Source organism: Sinocyclocheilus anshuiensis, unplaced genomic scaffold (assembly GCF_001515605.1).
Source record: "Sinocyclocheilus anshuiensis isolate Anshui unplaced genomic scaffold, SAMN03320099.WGS_v1.1 scaffold776, whole genome shotgun sequence".
Taxonomy (NCBI): domain Eukaryota; kingdom Metazoa; phylum Chordata; class Actinopteri; order Cypriniformes; family Cyprinidae; genus Sinocyclocheilus; species Sinocyclocheilus anshuiensis.
The window spans coordinates 1,293,731-1,320,370 of NW_015555808.1; the positions used below are offsets into that span (position 1 = coordinate 1,293,731).

General features: G+C 36.3%; 1 protein-coding gene and 1 pseudogene across 4 annotated transcripts in view; one reads left to right on the forward strand and one right to left on the reverse strand.

Annotated features, from left to right (window-relative positions):
• Window positions 1–857: 857 nt before the first annotated feature.
• Window positions 858–12,861, reverse strand: LOC107675067 (24-hydroxycholesterol 7-alpha-hydroxylase-like; annotated as a pseudogene).
• Window positions 12,862–13,410: 549 nt separating this feature from the next.
• Window positions 13,411–26,640, forward strand: part of LOC107675060 (ralBP1-associated Eps domain-containing protein 1-like) — a 17,759-nt gene continuing 4,529 nt past the window's right edge. Inside the window, exons 1-17 of one of the 4 annotated variants that reach the window (XM_016469250.1) lie at window positions 13,411–13,688; window positions 13,802–14,007; window positions 15,775–15,898; window positions 16,929–17,107; window positions 17,552–17,708; window positions 18,038–18,159; window positions 19,547–19,712; window positions 19,801–19,864; window positions 20,125–20,279; window positions 22,138–22,259; window positions 23,831–23,911; window positions 24,302–24,389; window positions 25,128–25,226; window positions 25,319–25,391; window positions 25,610–25,740; window positions 25,846–25,910; window positions 26,018–26,197. In XM_016469250.1, the coding sequence (XP_016324736.1) occupies window positions 13,855–14,007; window positions 15,775–15,898; window positions 16,929–17,107; window positions 17,552–17,708; window positions 18,038–18,159; window positions 19,547–19,712; window positions 19,801–19,864; window positions 20,125–20,279; window positions 22,138–22,259; window positions 23,831–23,911; window positions 24,302–24,389; window positions 25,128–25,226; window positions 25,319–25,391; window positions 25,610–25,740; window positions 25,846–25,910; window positions 26,018–26,197 (1,959 nt within the window). In that variant the 5' untranslated portion in view covers window positions 13,411–13,688; window positions 13,802–13,854. Of the gene's footprint in view, window positions 14,008–15,774; window positions 15,899–16,928; window positions 17,108–17,551; window positions 17,709–18,037; window positions 18,160–19,546; window positions 19,713–19,800; window positions 19,865–20,124; window positions 20,280–22,137; window positions 22,260–23,830; window positions 23,912–24,301; window positions 24,390–25,127; window positions 25,227–25,318; window positions 25,392–25,609; window positions 25,741–25,845; window positions 25,911–26,017; window positions 26,198–26,640 lie in introns of all 4 variants that reach the window. The other 3 variants (XM_016469249.1, XM_016469251.1, XM_016469252.1) reach the window with 3 other exon arrangements.

Sequence of the window (26,640 nt, forward strand, 5' to 3'; positions counted from 1 at the left end):
TCATTATAATCTACCTATAGGGTTAAATCACGTCATATCATCATACATATGACCCTCTTCATGTGTCAAGGGAAGTTTCTGTGTAAAAATATAAAGGATTCACAGGACAATGATCATTTCAGAGATGCAAAAAGTGTGTGTTTATTGTGTATTAGTATTTGTGTCAATGTATATTAAATGACTTTATATGAAGGAACAGGAATGTTAATGTTTCATTTTGTTACATCACACCACTTTCGAGTCTAGTATCCATGTTTATCGTTGGCATTCTGCTAAACATCTCTGGAATGTTGTGCTTGAGGAGTCTTTGATTTCGCAAAGTAGGCCATGCTCCTGGATCCAACATCCTAGATGGTCCTGGAAAAACGATCCTATCCAATCAGATTTCAAGGTTAGGCTATGTTTGTTTGACAGGAATGCTGTTCCATGGACCATGACCAACAAAAGATGATGCCTGCTTAACAAAATCACAGTCACATGGTTGTTAAGTCAATTGAAATATAAAGAAGGAAACTTCTGCAGCAAAACATGTTCTTTAGTGAAACACAATTTAACTTGTTATTTATTGAAATACACATTGCAAAGTAGCACAAAGGGTTTTCTTCTTCCAAATGTTTACAATACCAATGATTAATTCAATCAAGTACATCTTCATATTGAATTCATGTAAACATTCTATTTGCCTTGCAAATAAAGGTAAAATAAAGATGCTTGCATCCAAGCACATAAAACTTATGTCATGTAATATTATGTAATATTATCCAAATATGAGTGTACACAGATGCAGTAAAGAACTTACAGACTACAAGACAGATGTGCTTTATAGAAACAATCCTTTTCACCACTGCAGAAAAAGAAGCACAGTGTTTATACACATAATAATGTGTTTACATATTTCTGCTTCACAAAATAGAACCTCCTCTTAGTTATATTGTCTATAAACTTTGTCTTTACTTTGTCCATTTCATGCACAAGATGCTTAGCTGTAATATATGACTGAAGTGGTATTAGGCAACACATTTTGTTTATTTCATACATCCTGAAAATGATGAAGTCTCTCAGTCCGGGAAAGGAATTTCCACAACCTCATGCTTTCTGATATATATATATCATCTCTATTATGCCATTAGTTATTCAAGAGGTTGACCCAACAAAACTGAAATATATATAAAAGCTAATATCCTAAATGACCTTTAGCGTTGTATGATTTTCTGGTTTTCTTTAGAGGGATATAGTATTTGCCTGTGTCCAGGTCACTGTTTAACATTCAGCATGATGCTTCAAACCTCTGAAGCTCAGCTCAGGATATGCGGTTGATCTCTGCAACTCTTATGTCAAGACTGTCAACAAAGCTCTAAAGCAGTAGCACAGCCCTCTGAACATGAGCGCTCTATCTATGCTTGTATCTCACTGTACAGGGTCCGTCTGGCTGCTGGGTTCCCACCAAATGCAGAGGGCTCTACAAGAACCAGATACATATATTTATCAAGTCCACATAAATATAATATACAACGCTAGTAAGTATACATGTATATATGTATACATTTCTTTGCATTGCATGCAAAATATAAAATCAGATTGCATCTGCAAACAAATGATTCAACTTTTCTAAGCCATTTTTGGTTTTATCCAAATATCTATATATCTAATATAATCCTGCTCAAATGTTTGGGGTTGTTAAGATATTTTTAATGTTTTTGAAAGAAGTCTCTTGCTTTTATTTGATAAAACTACACTAAAACAGTAATATTGTGAAGTATTATTGCAAATTAAAATAACTGGTGTTTATTTTAATATATTTTAAAGTGTAATTTATTCCTGTGATAGCAAAGCTGAATTTTCAGCATCCATTACTCCAGTCTTCAGTGTCAGATGATCCTTTAGAAATCATTCTAATATGCTGATTTGCTGTTTAAGAAACATTTCTTCTTATTTTCAATGTAGATACATTGATACATTATTTCAAGGCTTTTTGATGAATATAAAGTTCAAAAGAACAGCATATATATTATTCTTTTTTTTTTTGGTATTGTTCTGCCTGGGCATGATAATAAAAATAAAAAATTGTATAAAAGTATTTATCAATTTATTAAGCATTTATCAAATCTGCCTCCAAAAGTATACATTTATGACAAATAAAATAGATGAATGCATGATTCATATCTAGATCTATGTTCATGAACTTTGTTGGTGGGCGAAATGTACAAAGCTATTTTTGGTCAGGCCTGAGAATTGCAAGGGTAAAGAGCAGGACGCTGCTTAGGCATGATGATCCTTTAGAAATCATTCTAATATGCTGATTTGCTGTTTAAGAAACATTTCTTCTTATTTTCAATGTAGATACATTGATACATTATTTCAAGGCTTTTTGATGAATATAAAGTTCAAAAGAACAGCATATATATTAAATAGATTTTTTGTAATATTATAAACGTTTTTCTATCAATTTAATGCATCCTTGCTGAATAAAAGTATTAATTTCTTTAAAAAAATTATATATGAAAAAAATTATAATTTTTACAAAGCTATTTTTGGTCAGGCCTGAGAATTGCAAGGGTAAAGAGCAGGACGCTGCTTAGGCATTAGATTGGGCCGTTGTTGGGTAAATACTGCCATAGGAACACATCTGGAAATGATTAACCTAATGCCTACTTTGAAGTCATCTCTTTCAAGGCTTATTTACCATTCTCCATTGGACGTTACTCTTTCTCAGGCCACTTACCGGTTTGGGCACTGGATCCAGCAGGATGAATTCAAACTTGTAGAGGATGAGGGCCACAAAATTCCATAACGGCGTACCACCTGTTGACACAATAAATAACAAGTGCTTATTGTTGTTTCTTTCATTTTCATGTCCTCTTTCTCATTAAGAAAATTTTCTAGATTCAAACTCATTGTACTGAAGTGCTCATCACTTCACAAGCCAGCTTGAATAGCACTATGTGTATTAGTATGCTGATGGAATATTGCATGCTGTCTAGCTGCCATTGCACCCTCCCTCGTGTGCTGCCGAACACTGGGAAAACTGTGATTTATATTGCAGGTAGAAAAGCAAAATGTGAATGAACGTCTTGTTTTGCGTTCAAATTCCAGGTGCATTCATAGCCACTGTGGCCTTGTTTGGAGGCGGATAGGGGAATTTTAGGTGAATTGAAGTGAAAGAATTAAGGCACGGAGAATAAGAGTGTTCCTGGGTGAGACACAGAAAGGAATAATGGGAGGCAATAAAGGGAGGGCGAGAGATGCAAGTCATGTTTCTTGAAATAATCAGCCCAAATAACCTTGAGGGCCACGACTCATTCAGGGGCACTGTATTAGTGACGCAAGTAGCCAATCTCCTAAAATAATCAAAATCACATTGGATTGAGGGAAAATGAAATACATTTTGCCACACTCAGTGTACTAATTTGTGACCATGTCCAGCTAAGAGATCTATACAAGCCTGAGTAATCATTACAAAGCCGCCTCATGACAATGTGACATTTGAATGCAAAGTTGGTAGATGTGGATTGAATATTTCAGTGGCATTTGAAATTATTCTAGAGAGAATGTCATAGTCCACACATGTTTATATGCATAATGGAGAATACATTTTATATATATTTTTATATTTGTTTAAATAATTAATTATTTGCTTTAATTAATGAATTAATTTATTATTTATTTGTAGCTTTTATAATTTTTTTATTATAAAAATTATTATTAACCCTCTGGTGCTGCTCACGTGGGAGTCAAAAATTAAATAATTTCAATGAATTAATGTACTTGATTTTAGTTTCATAATGTTTTTTTAAACATTAACATTTTTGGTCAAAAATGACCAAACAGCAGCAGAGGGTTAAAAACAAACCTTCATCTCCCATTTTCTTTATATTACTCGACCTCTCTCTTACTTCTGTTTCTCCCTCTCATATAGTCCCAGACTGATAAACGTAGATGCATCTGTTCTGGAGGGTTTTGAAAGGTCACTGGTCTGTGCCTATGCTTTTGATCTTCCTGTGCAGCTGGGAAAGTTCTCCCAGTCTTTATAAAGCTCTATTAATGTCATTCTGACCCCAGCCGCACACTCCCAAGGGCCTTCATGATGTCATCAGTAGGGGCCCAAAGGGCTGGGACATTAGGGCCAAGAATGCTCAGTACAAAATAAAAGCAATGCCATGAATCTATATCAACATGGCAGTATACCAGGAATGGAGTCATAGTGCACACTATCAATAATGCAGCTATATGATTTACAAGTATCGCCTGTAATTCGAATCACACCCTGACAAAGTTCTTGTGGGTAACAGCTAGGAACTTTTTTGTGCCAGTCTCGGTGTAAATAACCTAAGGGAACTGACATTCTCAGCAATAGAGCCAAAGGGGAAAGATGGGCTGGTGCAGCTTGTGGCATTTGCTATAGGCCAAGTTCAGCCCATAGTGTTCCTGCTACAGGCCAAAGACCAAACCACCAAACCTTGCTAAAAGGCAAAAATGGCCCCCGACTCACCAAAGGTGCTTCCAAATATCAAACTCTGCTTTTATTATGTTTTAAATTTAAAAAAAGTATATTCTTTTTTATAATGCTCAAAATAGAGAATGCAGTCCCGTTTACAGTTAAAACAGCCAATTTCCTTTATCATATCACCTGTTTGTTTACTTTAAACCACAAGAGCATTAGCTGAACCGGCCTGCACAAAGCCTTTTTTGCAACATTTAACCTAGAGAAGCTTTTGATAAGTATAATACCATTCCTGTCAGATTTTATTGCTAAATAAAATTTTCCTGCTTACTTAAACATAATCTTGACTGACATTTTTATATATTTAGGTCTTTCCCAACGGGAAAAGAAACTAAAATGCAACCGGGTCAGATGTGCATGGTTTGAAAACCCAAACATCTCTGAACTGACTTCATGAATTATGTAACATGTTCAATTGTGTTATTTGAGCAAAGTTCAGTAAAGTTCAAAACCAGCTGTCCAGGGAAAAAGAAACAAAATGCACAAAGAAAAAATATAGTGTACATGATGATTACTTTGTATAAACACAAGAGTTTTTCTAACCTTCCTGGGCACTGATTTTTCCCCCCTCCAAATGCCACAAACCCCTCCAAGTGGACATTCTTTTCTAAATCTGCCTTTTCCCATCGTTCCTGTGGGAAGAAAAGTTTCATTAAAAATAATCCACACAGGCGTGGGCCAGTCCAGAATATATCATTTGAGCCTGTCTTCCAGCACTCTAAGATTTAATTTAATAAGACATATTTACAGTAATTTCTGAACAGTAACTCTCTATGCAATGTCCATCTGTTCACTAATGTGGCTTTATTGTGGGCATAAATCAATAATTGCTCCTGAGTTGCATCAACAAACCTAGAAGTCTTTTGAACTGGTCAAAAAGTCCAATCTTCCAAGGTTTTCATAGATTCAAAACAATTTGTATATAGATTTCCGATGTAAAAGACCACTGAATGTCCATTTAGTCAGCAACCATATCTATTCATTGTGTAAAATATTTAGATTCCATTAAGGAAAATGGAGAAAGTGACCCTTGAATGCACACTTTACACACATTTAAGTGCATTTCCATTGCAAAGAAGAGAGGTGATTTGAAACTAAACCTATCTTTTGCTAAAAACAGTATTTAAAGCATTTAGAAATAACCCACACAGGCGTGGGCCAGTCCAGAATATATCATTTGAGCCTGTCTTCCAGCACTCTAAGATTTAATTTAATAAGACATATTTACAGTAATTTCTGAACAGTAACTCTCTATGCAATGTCCATCTGTTCACTAATGTGGCTTTATTGTGGGCATAAATCAATAATTGCTCCTGAGTTGCATCAACAAACCTAGAAGTCTTTTGAACTGGTCAAAAAGTCCAATCTTCCAAGGTTTTCATAGATTCAAAACAATTTGTATATAGATTTCCGATGTAAAAGACCACTGAATGTCCATTTAGTCAGCAACCATATCTATTCATTGTGTAAAATATTTAGATTCCATTAAGGAAAATGGAGAAAGTGACCCTTGAATGCACACTTTACACACATTTAAGTGCATTTCCATTGCAAAGAAGAGAGGTGATTTGAAACTAAACCTATCTTTTGCTAAAAACAGTATTTAAAGCATTTAGATGTAGGTCTAACCCAGTCTCTGTGAGCTGTGCTATTTCCTTCAAGACATTAGCAGACAGAAGTGTAATGGAATCTCTATAGGTGTTTGCCGGAAGGTTAATTGTGAAGATAGCTGTCAGGCCTTCCTTGAACACATACAGACCTATTATTCCTGTTTTAATGGAGCACAGCTGGAGTTTTCAAGCACATTGTGACCAGCACTCTGCAGCTTGCCAGACAAAATGCAAGGAGGAAGCTTTATTGAAAGAAAATACTAATAAAAGAGATGCCGATTCCATCATAGAGCAAAACAAACTACGTTTAAAAAAAAAAACTCAAAAAGTACAGGAACATTTGATAGTAAAGCACTTTACCTGCTGTAAAAAAGCATTTTATGAGCACGTGTCTTGTGTCTATTTTATGTTGGTTTATAGAGGAATTTGTGTTAACCTCATCCTGTGGCTGAAGTCATTCAGAAGGGTGAAGTTACTCACAGGTTTGAAATCTTCCGGGTCTGGGAAATACTTGGGGTTCCGGTGAGCCCAGTAGGGAGACAACATCAGCATGTCTCCAGGTGGGATAACATAATTCTGAAAAGCAGAAAACATGCATAGAGTTGTTTTCGCTGAGAATTAAGCCTGGTAATGTTTGCTTTGTAGCCTGTGTGAGTCAAAGGGCAGATCTCAATATACTAATATATAATTATTAATATATAGCTCTATATATACAGCCTGCACTTATGGACCTATGCATAAAAACACTGAAATGAAATGCATTGTGCGCTGAATAATCTGTTATGGCTGACCTGTAATTTGAGAGGCCGCACTACTTTACGAGTGATGGCTCCAGGGGCCCTCAGCCGAATGGCTTCCATGATACACCACTTCACATATGGCATGTGCTGTAAGTCATCTAGGGTCACCTTTGTCTTCTCCTTGTCTTGAATGCAAAGCAAACACACAAGCACCACACTGTATATATATATATATATATCATGATTTCCACAAAATTATTAAGCAGGAAAATTGTTTTCAACATTGATAATGATGAGAAATATTTCTTGAACACTAAATCTGCATATTAGAATGATTTCTGAAGGATCATGTGACACTGAAGACTGGATCAGCATGTCTCCAGGTGGGATAACATAATTCTGAAAAGCAGAAAACATGCATAGAGTTGTTTTCGCTGAGAATTAAGCCTGGTAATGTTTGCTTTGTAGCCTGTGTGAGTCAAAGGGCAGATCTCAATATACTAATATATAATTATTAATATATAGCTCTATATATACAGCCTGCACTTATGGACCTATGCATAAAAACACTGAAATGAAATGCATTGTGCGCTGAATAATCTGTTATGGCTGACCTGTAATTTGAGAGGCCGCACTACTTTACGAGTGATGGCTCCAGGGGCCCTCAGCCGAATGGCTTCCATGATACACCACTTCACATATGGCATGTGCTGTAAGTCATCTAGGGTCACCTTTGTCTTCTCCTTGTCTTGAATGCAAAGCAAACACACAAGCACTAAGTGACTATCCATAGCTTTAAGTACTACTGATGTGTGCTTAAGAGAAAGTTTAATGCAATAACAACGATTGGATAGATCTGGCTAAACAGCACAGTGAAACACATTTTTATACTTGTATTTAACTCTCATGTGCTCTTGTGTTGTGCATATAAAGGAGCATAAATGCACCTCTGTATGCAATATGCAAATCATGTTTACTAGTGATGAAAATTTGTCATATACTAACAGATTTAATGCATAAATGTTTTGTTGTCAAAGACAATGCATGACAGTTTGCTGTCCTCTAGTGGATCTTGAGGGAAGTTTTAAATATAAGAGGTCTCACAATAAACGTTTATTTTGGATGCGATTAAGTGTGCGATTAATGTGTGTGTGTGTGATTATATTATATATATATATATATATCATGATTTCCACAAAATTATTAAGCAGGAAAATTGTTTTCAACATTGATAATGATGAGAAATATTTCTTGAACACTAAATCTGCATATTAGAATGATTTCTGAAGGATCATGTGACACTGAAGACTGGCGTAATGTTGTCATCACAGGAATAAATTAAATTTTATTAAAATATATTTCACAATATTACTGCTTTTACTGTATTTTTGATTAAATACATGCAGCCTTGGTGAGTCAAAAATATAGAAAATCTTACAGACCCTAAATTTTTAAATGATAGTACATACTGTTAGTTGATATTTATACTGAAAGCAATTAATGAATTGCTGGGTGGGGCTTTACAAGTTGAAAACCATTGGTTTTACCTTGGTCTCTGAGGGCAGCGTTGATCTGATCCATTGCAATCTTGTATGCTTTAGGATTGGCCAAAATAAAAGCAATGACTCAAAATGTAATCTAGAATAAAGTGAAAACATTAGTTCTCAGCAACATTCTGTTCAATGTCAAATCTGAGTTAACACATAGAAAGATACAGTGTAATAGCACTAAAATAAACCTTTCACCTACTGGTATAGCATTTGCCAGGGAAGCCCAAAGTAAAAGTAAACCATAATTGGGTAGATATCTGTCACTTATTGCAGTAGCCAGGTGCTGTAGTAAAGCCTAAGGAGAAACAGTGACAGATCAGAAACTTTTTGGATTTTTATTAAACAATGGCCAAATACAGCAGATAGATTTCTAATATTATGCTAATTCCATAATCAAAAATTATGTATGATTATGAACAAAATTGTAAATCTTCAAATGTCATATAGTCCTACAAAAAAGGCTTAGAAGCCTGATGGAAACTCTTTAGCTCCCTCTATTGGTGCAAACATGTTTATAAATGTACACATTCAACAGACCAATAACAAAGATTTAGTTTGGCATTAAACTCTATTCTATGTGTTTCAAGATCAACATCAGTAACAACAGTAATCCATGCACAAGTCCCGTCCATCAATTAACGCCTTGTTAAGTGAAAAGCTGCATGTCTGTACAAAAAACAAATCCATCATCAATAAGTTTTTAACTTCAAACCGTTACTTAAAATTTAACTTGTCTGAATCAGGAGAGAAATATGCACAGGTCAAGCACTGTTTACAAGTGAAAACAGTCCATACAACAGTCCAAATATGTTGGTGGATTTTGATATGAGAGGACAACAGATGGACCTTTTTTACTGGAGGAAGCATTATTATAGATTATGGACTTGTATTTTGGCCAGAAGCAAAGGATTAAAATTAAAATGCCTTATTGATGAATTAATTTCTTACAAAAATGCCGCTTTTCACTTTGCAAAACATTGATTGATGGACTGGAGTCGTGTGGATTATTGTGATGTTTCTATCAGCTGATTGGACTCTCATTCTGACGGCACCCATTCACTGCAGAGGATCCATTGGTGAGCAAATGATGTACTGTAACACTGAATTTCTCAAAATGGGGGTTTCAAGGTTTTACATTTTCACCTGATCCCCATAAAGGCCATCGTTGTCTTTTATCATGAACGTGGAGCAGTTTAGATTACCTATATTACCTTTCCATCATTCTCACTGTAGAGGGTCTCCTGTGATTTGATAGCCATATTTCTCAGCAGAGAAAGGAGCCATTGCTTTGAGTTTGCCCATTTCCTGAAGACACAAAAGGTGCATCCTTTAACTCTTTGGCTATAGATGTTTTGAATGCATTTCAACAGAAATATATGCTGATATGCAAGGCCCTTTTAGTTGATTATTTTTCAAGTAACTTATAAACATGATTCAGGAGACTAATTGTCTTTCATAATTGCAGCTTTCAGTAATATTGTGGCAGTAGCACTCACATACATCAAGAACATGCCTGGGAGTTGGGAGCCGTATTCAAATCCTTCATCATACATTGTGAACTTCTCCAGGAACTCCTACCTGGTGAGGGCGTTACTAGGAGAGTTACATCGGCCCAGTAAGTTGCTCATTACTGCTGGATACATAACACTCCTGAAAACAAGTATAAAACAGTTTTCAGGAAATAAATTACTTGAAATTATCTAATTACATTACAAGATTTATGTTGATGAATTATAGTGTATTACACTGCGCTGCATCATATTTGCTGAATGAAATCCAATACTTGTTTTTTACTAATTTTGGTGTGCAGATTTCAAAAATAAGTGCCTGTTTTCCCTCAAGCATGACACATTTTCTTACAAAATAAGATGTGGATTTCATAGCATTTTTGCTTTCAACAACCATTTGTAATGTGGGATTCAATCCCTTAACAACAGAAAAACTGCCACAAAGAAGACATACTCTACTGCTTGTTCAATTCTCAGCCAATTTCCACATGTATGTATGAGTCTGAGGACATTATTTTATGCCAAATTCTGATTTCAATGTTATAATTATGGCCAGTGACAGAAGAAAATGCAAACATGACCCAGATGTTTTCTGATACATCTATGGGTGTTTTACTACATCCAAACAATGACAGAAAATTACAGATTTTGTGGGGGAAAAGTATTTATAAATGTGTTTATGTTAAGTTCTTTGACATTAAATGGAGTATTTGAATATATTTTCCCACTCCTTTGCAGACTGTAAGTTAAATGATACATTTTGAATACTTTTTTGTAACTTTTGACATTTAACTGCTTTGGTTATTTTGATAAATGCGTTCTAGCTGATACATTTGTAATTGCTGTACATTATGGAAAGTTCTAATATTTTTTAACTCAGCATTATCAAATTAGGTAATATTAGGCTTTTTTTGCAAATCAGCAGAATTTTGTTATAGCTTAGTTATACTCTACATATCATAATCTATTGATATACAGTGGCACTATTAAGCACAGAATTTCCCTTTTTGTGTGTTAACCAGTTGCTGCGAAATGTATGGAAGGCAAGTCTACTGTTTTCTAAGGGGAACTTTAGCACAATGTAAATAATCAATGTAAGAAGACTATACTTGATGAGCTCATTCAGCTGTCCAGATCCTTCACTTCCAAGGTTCTCCAAATGGTCATTAAATTCTTCACAGAGATGAGCGGAGAGCATTGCCGTGTTGCCCGGAGTCAGTCTGCCCTTGATTACGGTGGCACAGGTTGGGTGGGTTTTATAGAAACAATCTTTGCTGATTGAAGCTGGACAGGAACCCAAGGTCAACATTATCACATTATCACAGACTATTGTACTGATGACGTATCATCAGCAGTATTGAAAGTAAGTCAGTCAAGGACACTAATAAATCATCTCATTGAGTTCAGAGTCTAAGGTCATGTATAAGAGAGTAATGGAGTAGCTTTAGCAATCAGTTATAAATCTAAACCTTTACCACAAGTATTGTACCTGTGTTGTGAACAGCTTCTTGCACTGCTTGTTCAAAATCAACATCTTTAGAGGTGAAAAAAGCTCGGAAATCCTCATTTAGGGTCACAAATGTCAGTCTCTTCCCAGCAGCTACAACAGTGAAAACTGGTCCATACTAGGAGAACAAACACACTATTTTTTTTTTTTAATTAAGCTTTATTATTTCTATTTTATACAAATTATTAAATCTTATATTAAGATGCAAATTAAGTGAAAAAAAAATACAGTACAAAAACAGACAATTACATACATTTATTCAGTGACCCCCCAGAGAATCTTAAAAGACTTGAAAGCACTCTTTTTTGTGTGATTTCTAGCATTGGCACTGGCAGAAGCAATTACTGAATTTTAGAGCAGTTGTCTATTCAGCAAACCTCTCATTATCTCCCATGCTTTCAGAGAACTGGCACAGCAGTGCCCAGAACAAAAATTGTGTCAAAAAGAGCCACTGTGTGCGGCTTCTGTCCTAGTTGCATAAATTAGTGGTGCTGAACTGAACTGTCTTCAAACTCGGCTAGTATGGCACAGCTCAAAAACAAAACACGTCAACATCAGCCACAGGGCTCCAGCATAGCATCTGGGTAATATTGTTGTAGATGCTAATGAAAGTATTGAAAGTATAAACAGCCAGCCATCACAATCAATCAATCAATAGGCAAGCAGCATGGCAAAGCAAAGATATGTAGTTTAAATATAAAGTCTGAAGGCAAATTTTCTAATATTGTTTATATTGATCATAGTAATAATAATGTGCTGTTAATTTTAAGAGAACATGTGTAAAATATATAACTATATTGACAATCTGTTACTTTTAAAAACTCTCCTCTAAAAATCTAATTATCACGTTTACATTTTTGTACAGTAGGTGAGTGCAACAGGTTCGTCAAAATTTGCAGGGGAGGAGCTAGACTTCTGGACCCACTGGCAGACCAACCCTGTATGATTTATGCCAAAAACTGTTACCAGCCTTTTAAATACATTTTATATTTAATTTACATAACTAATGTTCTGGGGGAAAATGTTGAAATCCCTGAAATCAAATGTCTGAAATTCCACTGTACTGTAATTTGCATAAATACAAATTATATGCAAATCTTATATGAAAAAAATCTATACAGTTACTATACTATACAGTTATGATTCTTTATTCAAGTAATTTCACAATGGACACACTTACTTTGGCTCTGGCTTTCTGGATGAAATGCAAAGGTGCTTTGCCAAATTCAAAAGCAGCACCAAACCAAGGTATCCAACCTCTTATACATGGAGGAGCATTAGGATGACTTCTTTTGCCAAAGAGAAGATGAAAAGAAATAATCACAGTAATCACAGTCAAAATTAAAGGAATCCATTCCATCGCAACATAGAGTCCAGTGATGCTCATCTGGAGCGCATATGATGAGTCTGTGTCAAAAGGTCCTGTTAACATATCTGATAACACTGATCAGCGGTCACCTATCAGATCGGATTCCCTCATTGCGAATGATCATCAGTGCCATGAAACTAAATTTATCTCAATTTATGTGCCATTGAAGCGTTTTCTCTAACAGTGTAAAGGAACTTGTATGTGTAAAGTTCCTAAAGTATATCTTAAATTGAACTTGAAATTAAAGCACTATGATATTAAACATTTCCAGAATCTGCTACAGAATAAACAAATAAAAATAAATAAAATATATACATATATAAAAAATATATATACAGCATATACAGCTACGAATTTTGGAAACTTCTTTCATATTATAGTAGATTTTGTCGCAATCTAATATTCAGTTATTTATATATATAAATAATAAATCACTTGCAATACAATGAAATAGAAGAGTTCTAATTACCAATGTATTTAATAGAGTCATTAAACAAAACGAATTCTCTCTATATATATCAAAACAGAGTTTAGATTAGCTAAATTTGCTTTTACATGTATGAAACAGCTAATTTTCGAAACACGCTTGCTGACGGCACATCTGTGACGCCACACTCCATCCGGGTCCTCCGCGCCTGGGCCATGACGTCACGGGGTCCAGAAATGGCGGCGCTGTCTGCAGGGAGAAGCAGCCCGAAGAGCCCGAAACTTTATTCCTAACATCGCTCAGCGGCTACACGAGCTCTACCGCTCCACCGACGGCCATATCCTCCTCTTAAAGAGCCAGCGCGACAGCGGAAACCAGTCTCGACGTTGTTACCGCGGAATTTCGACGTCTCAGGCTATATTAGTTTGGTTGACTTTGCGAGGGCCAAAAGACAAGAGCAAAGACAGCGACTAACGGTACATAAAAACAACAGCAAGCACCCCAAAACACCCTCTTTCCAGTCCGTCCATTTCACAGAAGGATCTTAATTGTGTTTTGCTAGTTTCTTGTCTTGCTCATACCCCGAAAGGCACGACACTGGCCTGATAAGGTGAAGCCACCAGCTGCGGGTTTGATGCCACGATGGAGAGTTTAACACTGAGCGATGTCGAGCAGAAATATTACTCTGAACTCTTCCTCTGCTGTGATGTGGATAACGCCAAGAAAGTGGCTTCCAATGGCAAAGTTCTGGACCTCTTCCGGGCGGCCCAGCTCTCAAACGAAGTGGTCCATCAGGTATAGTATGCATCTGATTCAGTAATGTGTGTATTAGTCAACAGATATTTGTTGGTATGCTTATACACTTCAGTAAGTTGAACTGATGGCTTGAGTTAATCGTTTCAGACATGCTAATAGCTCTAATTTGTGGGTGATGTCAGGAGTGTTTAGACGGATCTGATGAATTAATATCATTGTTGGTGAGTTGCACAGATAAAGGGTGATGCATCTGTAGGGTTAAACTTTGTTTCCTGTTGTGCAAGTCTGTAGAATTATTAGTTGCGCCGGCTGCTTCCTCTTAAATATTAGCATAAATAGTTATTTTCTGTTTTTGCCATGAGATCTATACACAGCTGATGACTCGTAAAAGGTGATTTTCTCACTTATCAAAGTATTAATGCAAGAAAGGAGGTTTGGCGTTATGCATAATGTGTGACCCTTTGTTGTGGAATGAGTCAAAACAGTCTAATTTATTAACTATATTTCAGCTGATCATAACTTGTTTATAATGTTTGACCTCAGTCTACTCTTTTTGGAGACTCCAGACAAGGTTGTTGGCTCTTGAAGTGTCATTGAGAGATGTTTGTTTCTTCACTGATGGTTGGTGCTGATTACCTCATCTGTTGCTATAGTCAGCAGTCAGCACTGTTAGAGCATAACAAGTTTCAAATACTTGTGGTCTAGTTGCTTATAGATTTGTGGCCAGAGATTCTTGAAGCGGTGTGTCCATGAGTTGCTACACTGCAACTTGTTATTGTGTTGTTGATCTTGTCTGACCAACAGATTTATTGATCTGTTATACTTTAGTAATTGGAAGGGGTCATCAAGGGCATTTCACTGAAGGTTTACTTGTGTGAAATGTCAACTTTTTTTAGATGTTGTTTCTCTACTAATGGATTTCTAATGTTTCATTAATTTTACATCAACATTTTGCAATTTTGAGATTGATAACTGTGCAAACTTGACTGATTAACAGTTATGTGTATTAAATATTATTAGTTTTCTGGTTTAAGTGAGTTGTATTATGTATACTGCCATTATATTGGTGATTGACCAAACTGTTGTCTAATACAAGAGCCCCATAGTGGATAGAGATACAGACCCCTTGTTACATATTGTAAAAAAAATGAAGTGTTGCATACTATGCCTGGCCTATAATATCGTCTGTGTAACACCATATTAATGTTACATACACTACTGTCAAAAAGCTATTTCAAACAGCTTCTGTTCTTTTCATCAAAGAATCCTGAAATGTATCACGGTTTAATATTGCACAGCACAACTGTTTTCCACATTGATAATAATAGGGAATATTTATTGAGCAGCAAATCAGCATATTAGAATGATTTCTGAAGGATCATGTGACTCTGAAGACTGGAATAATTGCTGCTGAAAATTTAGCTATGTCGTCACAGGAATAAATTACTATTTAAAGCCAATAATGATAATAATAAAAAAAAACATCAGTCATTTTTTTGTTTCTGAAAGTAAATCACCAAGGCTGCATTTATTTTATTTATATATATTTTATTTAAATAAAAAACTAGTTTGAGATCAAATAATTGGCAGACTGTTTTGCTTCACTGTTCATTAAATGTTCTTTTAGTTATCTCAAATCCAGCTTAGTGCTTTATATCGTGTGTATTTGTTTGTTTGTTTGTTTTTTAGAGGCATTAACTTCATTAACTTATACTCACTTCTGGTCATGCTATTGAATGTTCACCATTGTATTGTAGATGCTAAGGTCAGTTTATCTGATTGGTAGTTCTGTTTCCATTGTTCTAGATTACTGAACTTTGCGGGGCCACACGTCTCGGTCATTTCGGTCGGAGTCAGTTCTACATTGCACTGAAGCTCATTGCACTGGCCCAGTCTGGACTGCCCCTGCGCGTGGAGAGCCTGAACAGTGGTGGGTAGCAAAAAAAACCTTCTGAAACCCTTTTATAGCTGTTTCTGAACCTGTGTACCATATGCACCAAATCAAAATGCTCTTTTAATGTAAAGTTATCACATCCTTGTAATTTTGTGGACACTCATTTTACAAATGAATCCATTGTGGCAGTTGCAGCCCGTTACATAACGAGAATTAGAGGATAATCTTACTGACTCTTCGATGAAAAGGACTGAATGTGTATATCGCAAACACAAGAGCCATTTTTAATGCTAGTATTTAGGTTCGAGTCCTGGAATAGTATGTTGTGCATTTAAATTGCTTGCATTTTTTCCTGTTGCATTTGTATATTTCTGTGAAATGTTGGTTTTTGCCTTTAAGCCAAAATGCAAATGCTCCTGTTTGTTTATTGACTATCATGGCTGTTCTGTATATAAACCCAGACCCTGACAGGAAGCCATGTGCAAAAGCACTACATTAATTTTGGGAAGTTAGACACAAGGCCTTGTAAAAGAATGAGAAATTGACAGCAGTACAAATAAGCAGGAAATAAGATCCGGCTCGTAGCCTTGAAGATACTGCAAGAACATGAAGACACAGTCAACAGGAAATTGTTGACAGTACCTTGGAATTTAAATATGCATTGGATGATCTTGGTTTCTATTAGGGCTGCACGATAAATCACATGCGATATTTAACGCGCATCTTATCAGTAAAGCCGGTTCTGTAATCAGCGGTAAATCTCCATCACCTGCGGGCTTTCACATTGAGCAGCATTAACTACACAGAGCCGTTGTTTACTGACGAGCTGCGCAAAACCACGTTCATATTCGCGCGATTTTTTGCGCAGCTCCGCATGCGATTTATCGTGCAGCCCTAGTTTCTATTGATTTCAGTTCCATTCATTTTAAAGTTATTAATCAAAATTTTCAACCTCTAGTCAGCTGTAGCAGTCAGTATAGTAGTGCTTATTTTAGCACTGCTGGCAGTAGTTGAATATTAAATCTGTCTCTGAATGCAGAAGTCTGATGTGGAGTTGTGTTTGCAGTCAGGGATCTGCCCCTCCCTCGCTTTGTGATGGGCAAGAACGAGCAGGAGATGAGGCACATGTTTGCAGACCCAGAGAACCAGGGGCCCTACCTCCCCAGACCTCCAGGGCGAGTGCAAGCCAAAAAAGTGTCAGCACATGAGATAATTCAGCCCTGTGTGCCCACTGTAGATCCACAGGTACTACAGCATATATCATGCATGCTATTATTGAATATGTGTCAAAATATGAAATCAGTGCATTAGGCCTTATAGGATAAATGTAGCCAGCTCGATCTGTCACTGTCTATTATGTAGTAAATATTTATTAGACAACAGTATTGACAAAAAAAGGAAAATCAGTCTTTGCTCTTAATTTTGCTCTTTTATTTGTTATCACCTGGGGTGTTGTGTGTTAGTGGTTAAAGCATTGATCTGATGACTGAGGAGTTCCATGAACTCTTTGTGCCAAGGCAGTTAACTCCAGGATGTTCCATAGAGTCTATGTATTAAGTGTACTGTTTTGGATCTGTAAAAGGACTATTTATTTACTTCAACGTGTATCTCTGCTGTTCCAAAGCCATCTGTTTGGCTGGAAGTCTATAAAGTTACTAAGTAATTAATTTTGTTTATCTCTGGCTCCAGCCGGACACCACATCTCCTGTAGTGTCACCGCACCAGTCCCCTCCCACTTCGCCCCATGCCTGGAGGAAGCACAAACGCCAGGCCAGCGGTGGAAACGTGGACAGACAGCCCTCAGTGCCAGGAGTTGTTTGGCCACCTTTTAGAGAAGCACAGCCAGGTACTTAATGTTCAATAATACAATCATATATTATTTAGGTCACACAATAACCTTCCTTACTAACATTAACAAATGTTATGTTATGTATTTATTTAAACATTATAGTGTACAATTTAATGTGGTAATTATTTATTAATGAAAGTTATTATAAAGTAGGCAGTCTTAAAGATCAGTAGTACTTATGGATGTTTGAAATTAAAGGTCACATGATATTCTTATAAAATATTCAAGAAGTGTAATTTGTTATATTGATTCGTTCTTATCCCTTTTTTAAACTGTTATCTGTTTCTCTTTCTTTCCTCTTTTTCTTTCTCTGTGTCTTGTTTAATGACCAGTTACAGGTGATGGGATGTGGTCCGCCCATTCACCCCCTCCTGTCCAGGAAAGTTGGGTCAGCTTTACAGACACGCCCGCCTCCAGCACACTTCCAATGCATCCCCCATCAGCTCAGGTAATGCAATGCAGGCCTCCGTGTATACATTTGTTAGGTATACAACATGATCTGTCACCACTAGACTGCTGTAACCAAGGCTTCTGTGGCGGAACAGATGGTTACTGTTGTGTTCACAACAACACAAAAGCAGACCTTATTAAATATTTGCCAAAGCCCAAATGTTCAGAGAATTACTGATCATACTAGAAATTTGAAAAGAAGGTAGTTGTTTATGTTGTTTAAAGGGGTCCTATTATGCCCCTTTTTACAAGATGTAAAATAAGTCTCTGATGTCCCCAGAGTGTGTATGGGAAGTTTTAGCTCAAAATACACCCCACAGATAATTTTTTTTATAGCTTGTTGAAATGGTCCCTTTTAGGGTATGAGCCAAAACGCGCCGTTTTTGTGTTTGTCCCTTTAAATGCAAATGAGCTGGTGCTCCCGCCTCCCTTTTCAGAAGAGGGTGGAGCTTCAAGAGCTCATGCTCCGGCAAAACAGGACAATATCACATAATCTGACTGTACTGTGCAGTAAATGCGCGTTTATGAATTACACAGACGGGGAGCACGGCGCGATAAAAATAACGACATAGCTGGTCTCATTGTGCCTTCGCGTGCTATCACATTATGAGCTCGACAAATTCAAGCAGTCGACTTACATTGCTTCCATATGCAATTTTCAACTACCACACTCCTATTTACGATCATTCTGGTAGCACATGAAGGCAGCATCAGTGAAAACAGGCAGAGACAATGGTAGCTTTAGCAACATTAGCCTTACAGAGTGCCAAGAAGCTCTTTTGGGAAACAAAATATGACACGTGATGCTTACTTTGTCTGGTCGTTCACGCACGAAGCATTGGTAATTTAACCACCATGTCCTCAGGGGTCTATGGAGACTCCTATGTTCGTTGGTGCATTCCAACACACGACACTTGTAATGCTTCTTTGGCACTGTCATTGTTATCTCCAGCAGCTACAGCAAGAAAACCGTAATGGCGGACTGCTGCTGCTCACTCAGGGCTGTGTCTATGCTAATAGGGCCGCTTTGTGACATCACAAACCCCGGAAAACAACACTGTAGTCCAAACGAGCCGTTCATTGTAGTTCTTGAAAAGGGATTTTTAAAAAACGAAATATCTCCCTTTGGAGTGGACTTTGAGATTTGTAACTTTGTAGATCTTTGTTATGCCCAAACATACACACTACACACTGACTAAAATTCCAAAAGTGAAAAAGAATAATAGGACCCCTTTAAAATGTTAAAAAATAAATAAATAAACTTATTATATATTGTGTATTAACAGCAAGATTTTTTTTTTATTAAAATACTTTTATTCAGCAGGAATATAATATAAGTATATTACAAAATCTAATTCAAATTTTTCCCTGCTCTTCTGCTCCAGCCGGAGAGCACAACAGTACGGACTGTGCCGTCTGCAATGACCACAAATGAAATCCAAAGACAGATCAGTGGTTATGATGACCCCTGGAAAATCACAGATGAGCAAAGACAGTATTACATAAACCAGTTTAAGACCATTCAGACTGATCTCACTGGTTTAATCCCTGGTTAGTGAGACCTTGTTTTGAACAGTAACTGTCTTTTTTCTGTTTTGAACTTACCAGCCTAAAAATGTATCCATGCTCTGTTGTTCAGGCTCAGCCGCAAAGGAATTCTTTACAAAGTCAAAACTGCCTATTCTTGAACTGTCTCACATTTGGTAAGTAGTTGTACATGAGTTACATTGTCTCTCTTTGTTCGTTTTGGATGACCTTGGTGTAGATTGTCTGAAACAGATGTGTAACCAAGAACTCATGCATATGTTGCCACTCCATAACAGCATCGGTTGATAATCGTATCCATTTGCATTCAGTTTGTTAATGTCCTGTCCTTGAAAAAGGAATGTGTCCCTGTCATCTGTTTATTTGTGCCTTAAAATATTTATCTGATCTGTATTGATTGACCTGCTTTACCTTGCAGGGAGCTATCAGATTTTGATAAAGATGGTGCACTGACCCTTGATGAGTTCTGTGCTGCATTTCATCTTGTGGTCGCCAGGAAAAATGGTTATGACCTTCCTGAAAAGCTCCCCGAGAGCCTAATGCCAAAGCTTATTGACTTGGATGACTCAGCAGGTAAGCAGAAAAGCCTCACGCCAACCACAGCTTCAGATTGGGAAATATGCAGCCCAGGTATTTCATAACGTTTCACAGATCTGCATACAGAGTGCTTTTTAAAACCTTTTCTGAATATGATATGTGCAGAGTGCCATTTCCAAATTCACATAGGTATATCAAGAAATACTTCTGTGGTGTAATTACAATAAGTTTTTGTCACCACTTGCTGGTGCTCTATTCAGTATGGAAGCCCGTTTCCGCCACTGAATAAAAAAGAATAAAAAAAAGGTAATTGCGACTTTTTATCTCACAATTCTGACTTTTTTTCACAGAATTGCGTGATATAAACTCGCAATTGCGAGTTAAAGTCCAAATTTGAGGGGGGAAAAAAGACTGATATGTTCTCAGAATTGTGAGTTTATATCTCACAATTCTGACTTCATAACTCGCAATTGCGAGTTTATATCTCACAATTCTTTACCTCTTTTATTTTTTATTCAGTGGCGGAAACGGGCTTCCGTAATTCAGACACAAACATTACCATTCAAAAGTTTGGGGTCTGTAATTGTTTTATTTATTTTATTTTATTTTTTAAGAAATGTATACTAATACATTAAATTGATTGTAACTGACAGTAAGACTTTTTGTTGATACTAAAAAAAAGCTATTTGAAATAAATGCTGTTCTTAAAAAAAAAAAAATCACCAAACACACACACACACATTTTCAACAAAAACATTAAAAAGCACAACAGTTTTCAACATGAATAATACTTAGAAGTGTAAATTGGTCACTAAATCAGCATATTAAAATTATTGGTGACACTTTACAATAATGTTTCATTAGTTAATGTTAGTTAATGTATTAACTAACATGAACAAACAATGAACAATAAATTTATTACAGTATTTATTAATCTTTGGTAATGTTAATGAAAATACAGTCGTTCATTGTTAGTTCATGATAATTCACAGTTCATTAATTAATGTTAACAAGCTCAACTTTTGATTTTAATAATGCATTAGTAAATGTTGAAATTAACATGAACTAAGATTAATAAATGCTGTAGAAGTATTGTTCAAACTTATTTGAACTCAAACTTATTGTAAAGTGTTACCAAATTATTTCTGAAGGATCATGTATCACTGAAGATGGAAGAATTGCTGCTGAACATTCAGCGTTGCCATCACAGGAATAAAATTAATTTTAAAATCTATTAAAATAGAAAAGTTATTTTAAATTGTAATAATATTGATATTGTGTTTTTACTGATTTACTATATTTTCTATCAAATAAATACAGCTTTGGTGAGCATAAGAGACTTCTTTCAAAAACATTTAAAAATTGTGTCAACCCCAACCTTTTGAACAATAGTTGCATGTTCAGTTATTGTGTGGATTTTCATATTCTCTCTGTTATTTTACATAGACATTGTTTAAACTGTGTTTTTAACATTTTCTTGTAACCAGACTCACTACAATAGTGCTAAAAGTGATAAATATCTTTCAATCGAAGTTTTCGCCCTAACTAGCCAATGTTCTGGGTTGCAATAAAATTATTTGTCCAAAATCTCAGTCCTCATAATTGCATATAAAGTCTAAAATATGTTGCAATTGGATGTGATATTGTCTCTTCCCAGCATTTTTGTTTCATTGTAGACAGAGAACAAACGTGCTTCTAATTCCAATATTGTAATAACATAGGAAGTGAGCCTGTATCTTAGCAACATTTTGCCCTTGGGACCTTGAGAATCCTTATGAAGTTTTATGACGTTTTTGACCTTTTAGATGCAGTATTATTCTGCCTATTCCATATTTATGTTGAATGATGTTCAGGTGTCTGCACAAAGTCTTTATTGTCTGTCTGTATGTTTCAGGAGTTCCAGAACCTGCTCCTGAAGTGGGCTTTTCTGCTTCCCCTGTGGAGGTCACTCCAAATAAGTCTCCTTCCATGCCTTCTCTGAACCAGAACTGGCCTGAGCTCAACCAGAGCAATGAGGTTAGGACTTTGGTCTTCTCAATGTACCCTACCTCTTTCACTCCTATTTGTAATTTGTAGTTCTATCTGCCTTTGTCTTTATGAATAAATGAAACTAATACACATCTGGTCAGGAGAAAATGGTGCCAGCGAAGCACACTTTCATCTCCAGACATGTAACACTCTCATGAGAATTGTTATTACAGTTAATTCTTCACTGATTTGTTGGGGAATGTGGCGGCCTTGTAGTCAAAACTGCTGACCTGAAGTCACATTTTTAAAATAAATCTTTTAAGTCTTAGATTAACCTCCTGGACTACTTTTAATGGAATACTTCATAATGTGACACATTTCCAAGTGAAACAAAATATTCAGTGGGAAACAATACCAGGATTTGATTGGATCGTGGGCATTTTATACCAGCACAATGGCCTACAATGTTATTGGTTGACATTATTTTTCAAGGTTATGTCAGCATAAAGCCATTTTGGAAGCAAAAAAAGTTTTTAGTTTTAGTTTGCATGATAGGACTAGGTGTTATGATCCCAATGTTCAGCACCATTTTAAATCAAATTTGTAACACATTTTAAAATAAAATATGATGAAAAGTAACACATTTCTATGAAATCCCATTTCTGCCACATAAATCATGCATTGGTAAATAATCAAAATGTCAATCAATTCATATCAAAATGATGAGATACTATTACTATGTCATAATTATGACAGAAGTCAAAATTATGACATGCTAAATCAGAATTATGAGATAAGAAGTCATATAATTATGATTTTAAGTAAATTTTATGTCATCATTATACCTCTGTCATAGTTTCAACTTTTTATGTTAAAATCATGATTTACCAAAGCATGATTTTAATTTTTTTTCCATGTATGGCAGAAATTGGTTTCCAAACATTTCCCTAAAGAATAATTGTTAAATATTGCAAAATAGGACTGGGGACATTTAAGAAAGCAATTATTTTCTTGGAATATTAAATGCTTTCTCCTATCCCAGCTTAATAAGTAGTAAGTAACTGTAAGATATTTATTGGTTTCATTTCTGAAAAAAAGTGTAACAATGTGGCTCTGGAGAGTTTGCAGAATATTTGTTTGAGCATCCCGATCTGACACAGCTGTATTGGCTCAAACAATGTCAGGGGATTTTATCTGTTGGGTCGACCAATGGCAGATGGGAAGACTGTTTAAAAAACCTGTTCAAATAATCATTAATTTCGCAGTTTCAAATGACTACGAAATTACACACTTCACCTTTAAACAAGTCAGTAACGTTTTGATCTACAGGATCTAATTATTGGGGGTTCTCTTTTGATGACTACAGCCTATTTTTTCTAAGCTGATCCTTGTAATTGGGAAATAAAATGCGACATTCTCCATCTCAGCCTATAAGGCCATTAGGAAGACAATTGTTCCTCTGTGGTCACCAGAGAATATGCAGCCGGACAAATCATGGGCTTCTCCTAACAGACAGTGGGCGGAGAGGGCACGCTGTTGTTGTATTATGGCTTCTGTTTGCTCGTGTGAGGAGTGGATTTGCTCCACCTTGCTAACATGTCTCTGCTCTGTCTCTCCAGCAGTGGGAGACTTTTAGCGAACGCTCCTCAAGCTCACAAACTCTGACCCAATTTGATTCTAACATTGCACCAGCTGACCCTGTAAGTCAATCACTCAGTGCTCTTTCATGATTAATGATATTCATTAACCTAATACTCTGTAAATTCTCTCTGAGAGCGCATGTCCTCAGGATAAATTTATAGCCACAGTGCCATCATCAAATGATTCATTTTTGTTTTACTTTTGCTTGCTGAGCTTAACGATAATTCTTTCATGCTCTTTCTTTCATACTGTATCATGTAATCCAAGTGATGACTCTGCTGGCTGTCCTTTGACGGTGTTGTGATACAATGTTTGTTTATAGTTACTCAGTGCCAGGTCTTAACTATTCCTTGTTCTTCTTTATAACTGATGATAAATCTTCATTAAGTTCAATGAAACACAGTTGTAGTTATGCGACAGCAACAGTTGATGTGCTTGTTTCATTGTAGGATACAGCAATAGTCCACCCTGTGCCCATTCGTATGACACCCAGCAAGATCCACATGCAAGAGATGGAGCTCAAGAGACCTGGAAGCGGTGCGTCTGTTTATGTGCTTTTACATTGCATATTCAATTTTTGACTGAATTTTAAGCTGTAACATTTTAAAGTTTTGTTTTCAAAATTCATCCACTTGTCTTTTCTTTCTCGTTATTTTTGGTGTATTGTCCTTCTTAATCACTATTGCTTTTGCTCATACTTGGGGTTGGGGGTTTAGAATTTTTTTAATATTATTTTTCACCCTAAAAATCTCATCGACTTGCATTGAAGAAAGGACCAAAAGCCATATTTTGCATATCACAGAGGCTTAGGTTTGAGCTTTTGACCTGAACAAGGAAGCAACCACCCAAAACACATTAGCAGCCATCTACAGCACCTTAGAATCATGACTTTTGTATGGGCAAGCACCACCAATATTTTCTTCAGAAAATGTAAAACAACTAGTTGTTTAATAGAACTTGTAATTTTCAGTTAGAAATCTGCTATAGGACTCTTTCTTCCACAATAATCTAACATTGGCATACACTACTGTTCTAAAGTTTAGGGTATGTCAGATTTTTTTCAGTGGTTTTGAAAGAAGCCTCTAATGCTTAGGCTGAATTTAAAATAATAATTTTCTATTTTATAATATTTTAAAATGTAATTATAATTGTAAATTATAATTTCTTTAAAAAAATATCTTACTGATTCCAGACTTTTTAACTAGTAGTATAGTTACTGCATGGACATATGTAATAATTTGATTAGAAACAAATTGGATTACTCTCGTTTTACAGATCACACACATCCAACAAGTCCGTTAATGGCGAAACCACCAGAACTTTCTGATGAGACCAAGTTAGCAGCAACTATTAAATTTCCTGGTACCACTGTTGGTAAGTACATCTGGACTATTCAACCATTTAATTGACTGGCAGGAAATCTTTTCCCATAATTCATTGAGAGCCATTACCCTTCCTTTTTACAGGAGATGGCTATAGTAGCTCAGATTCATTTACATCTGATCAAGAGCCCATTTCCAGTGCTGTGAACAGACAAAGGTATTTAACGTCTTGCAGTGGCACCAAATTCAGACTCACTTTAATTTTTGTTCTTCTTTGGGTTTGTGTTGTTGTAGCTAGAAGAAAAGCTCAGATTAACATGGATAAGATTTGGAAATGATTTAGTGCTTTAGATGCGATTTTTGTCATATCATGTTTGGTTAGAACATAGTGTGACGTTTCCAGCCAAAAAAGATTTACAGCTCATGCTATTACAGGTCTCACTCTGGCACCTCCCCGGAAGGACTGAAGGTTGTGGCTCCGCCCCCACCTCCGCCCCGCCCCAACGCCTCTCACTCACGGTCCTCCTCTCTAGACATGAACAGAAACTTTGCTGCTGTCCCTGCAGGTATGCACACACACAACCAGTTATCAGGTAACTCATAGCTTCTTGTTTTGTTGGGGTGTGGTTAGGAAAAGCTGAATTTCTCTTTTGTAATTACTTCTCCATCAGGTCCGCAACAGCCAGGTGTAGTTGCCTTTCCCCCAGCAGTGCCTCCCAGACCACTGCCTACACAGGTATAGCCCAGTGGTTAGCAATTCTGTATAAATTGCTTTCAGATAATTAGATAGCTATTACACTTTTTATAGAAGAGTAATTCAATAGGTAATGTTCAAATCCCCAGACATCAGTGCCACATGGTCACCGTTCGGTAGAGGGAGATGGTCTTCCAGCACATACCAGCACGTCACCCCATCAGATGCCAGAACAACCCAACTTTGCTGACTTCAGCCAGTTCCAGGCTTTTGCTGTCGACCAGCCGGCAGATGATGGAGAGAAACCATCTGACAGTGGACAGGTACAAATGGAGCCTTTTATTATAATGATGACAGATTATGAAGAAAAAACTTCATTTGTGGTGCAAAAAAAAAAAAAAAGCTATCTATATATGCACTAAATATATATGCACTACCTTTCAAAAGTTTGAGATTGTTTTTTTAAATGTTTTTAAAGAAGTCTCTAATGCTCACCAAGGCTGCATTTATTTGATAGAAAATATTATTACAGTCAACTCTGTAAGCCATTCTCTACCAACCAGTCTTCATATTGCATGTTACTTCAGCATTATAATCGCTCAATGTATGTTTTGATAGGCCAAAGTATCCACTCCATTGGCCCCACCCCCTAAACCCGTTCGTCGAAGACTGAAATCAGAAGATGAGCTCAGACCAGATGTGGAGGACCTTCCGCAAAAATCTAACATCATAGCCACTGTTCTAGCAACCCAGCCCTCAATTCCACGGTACG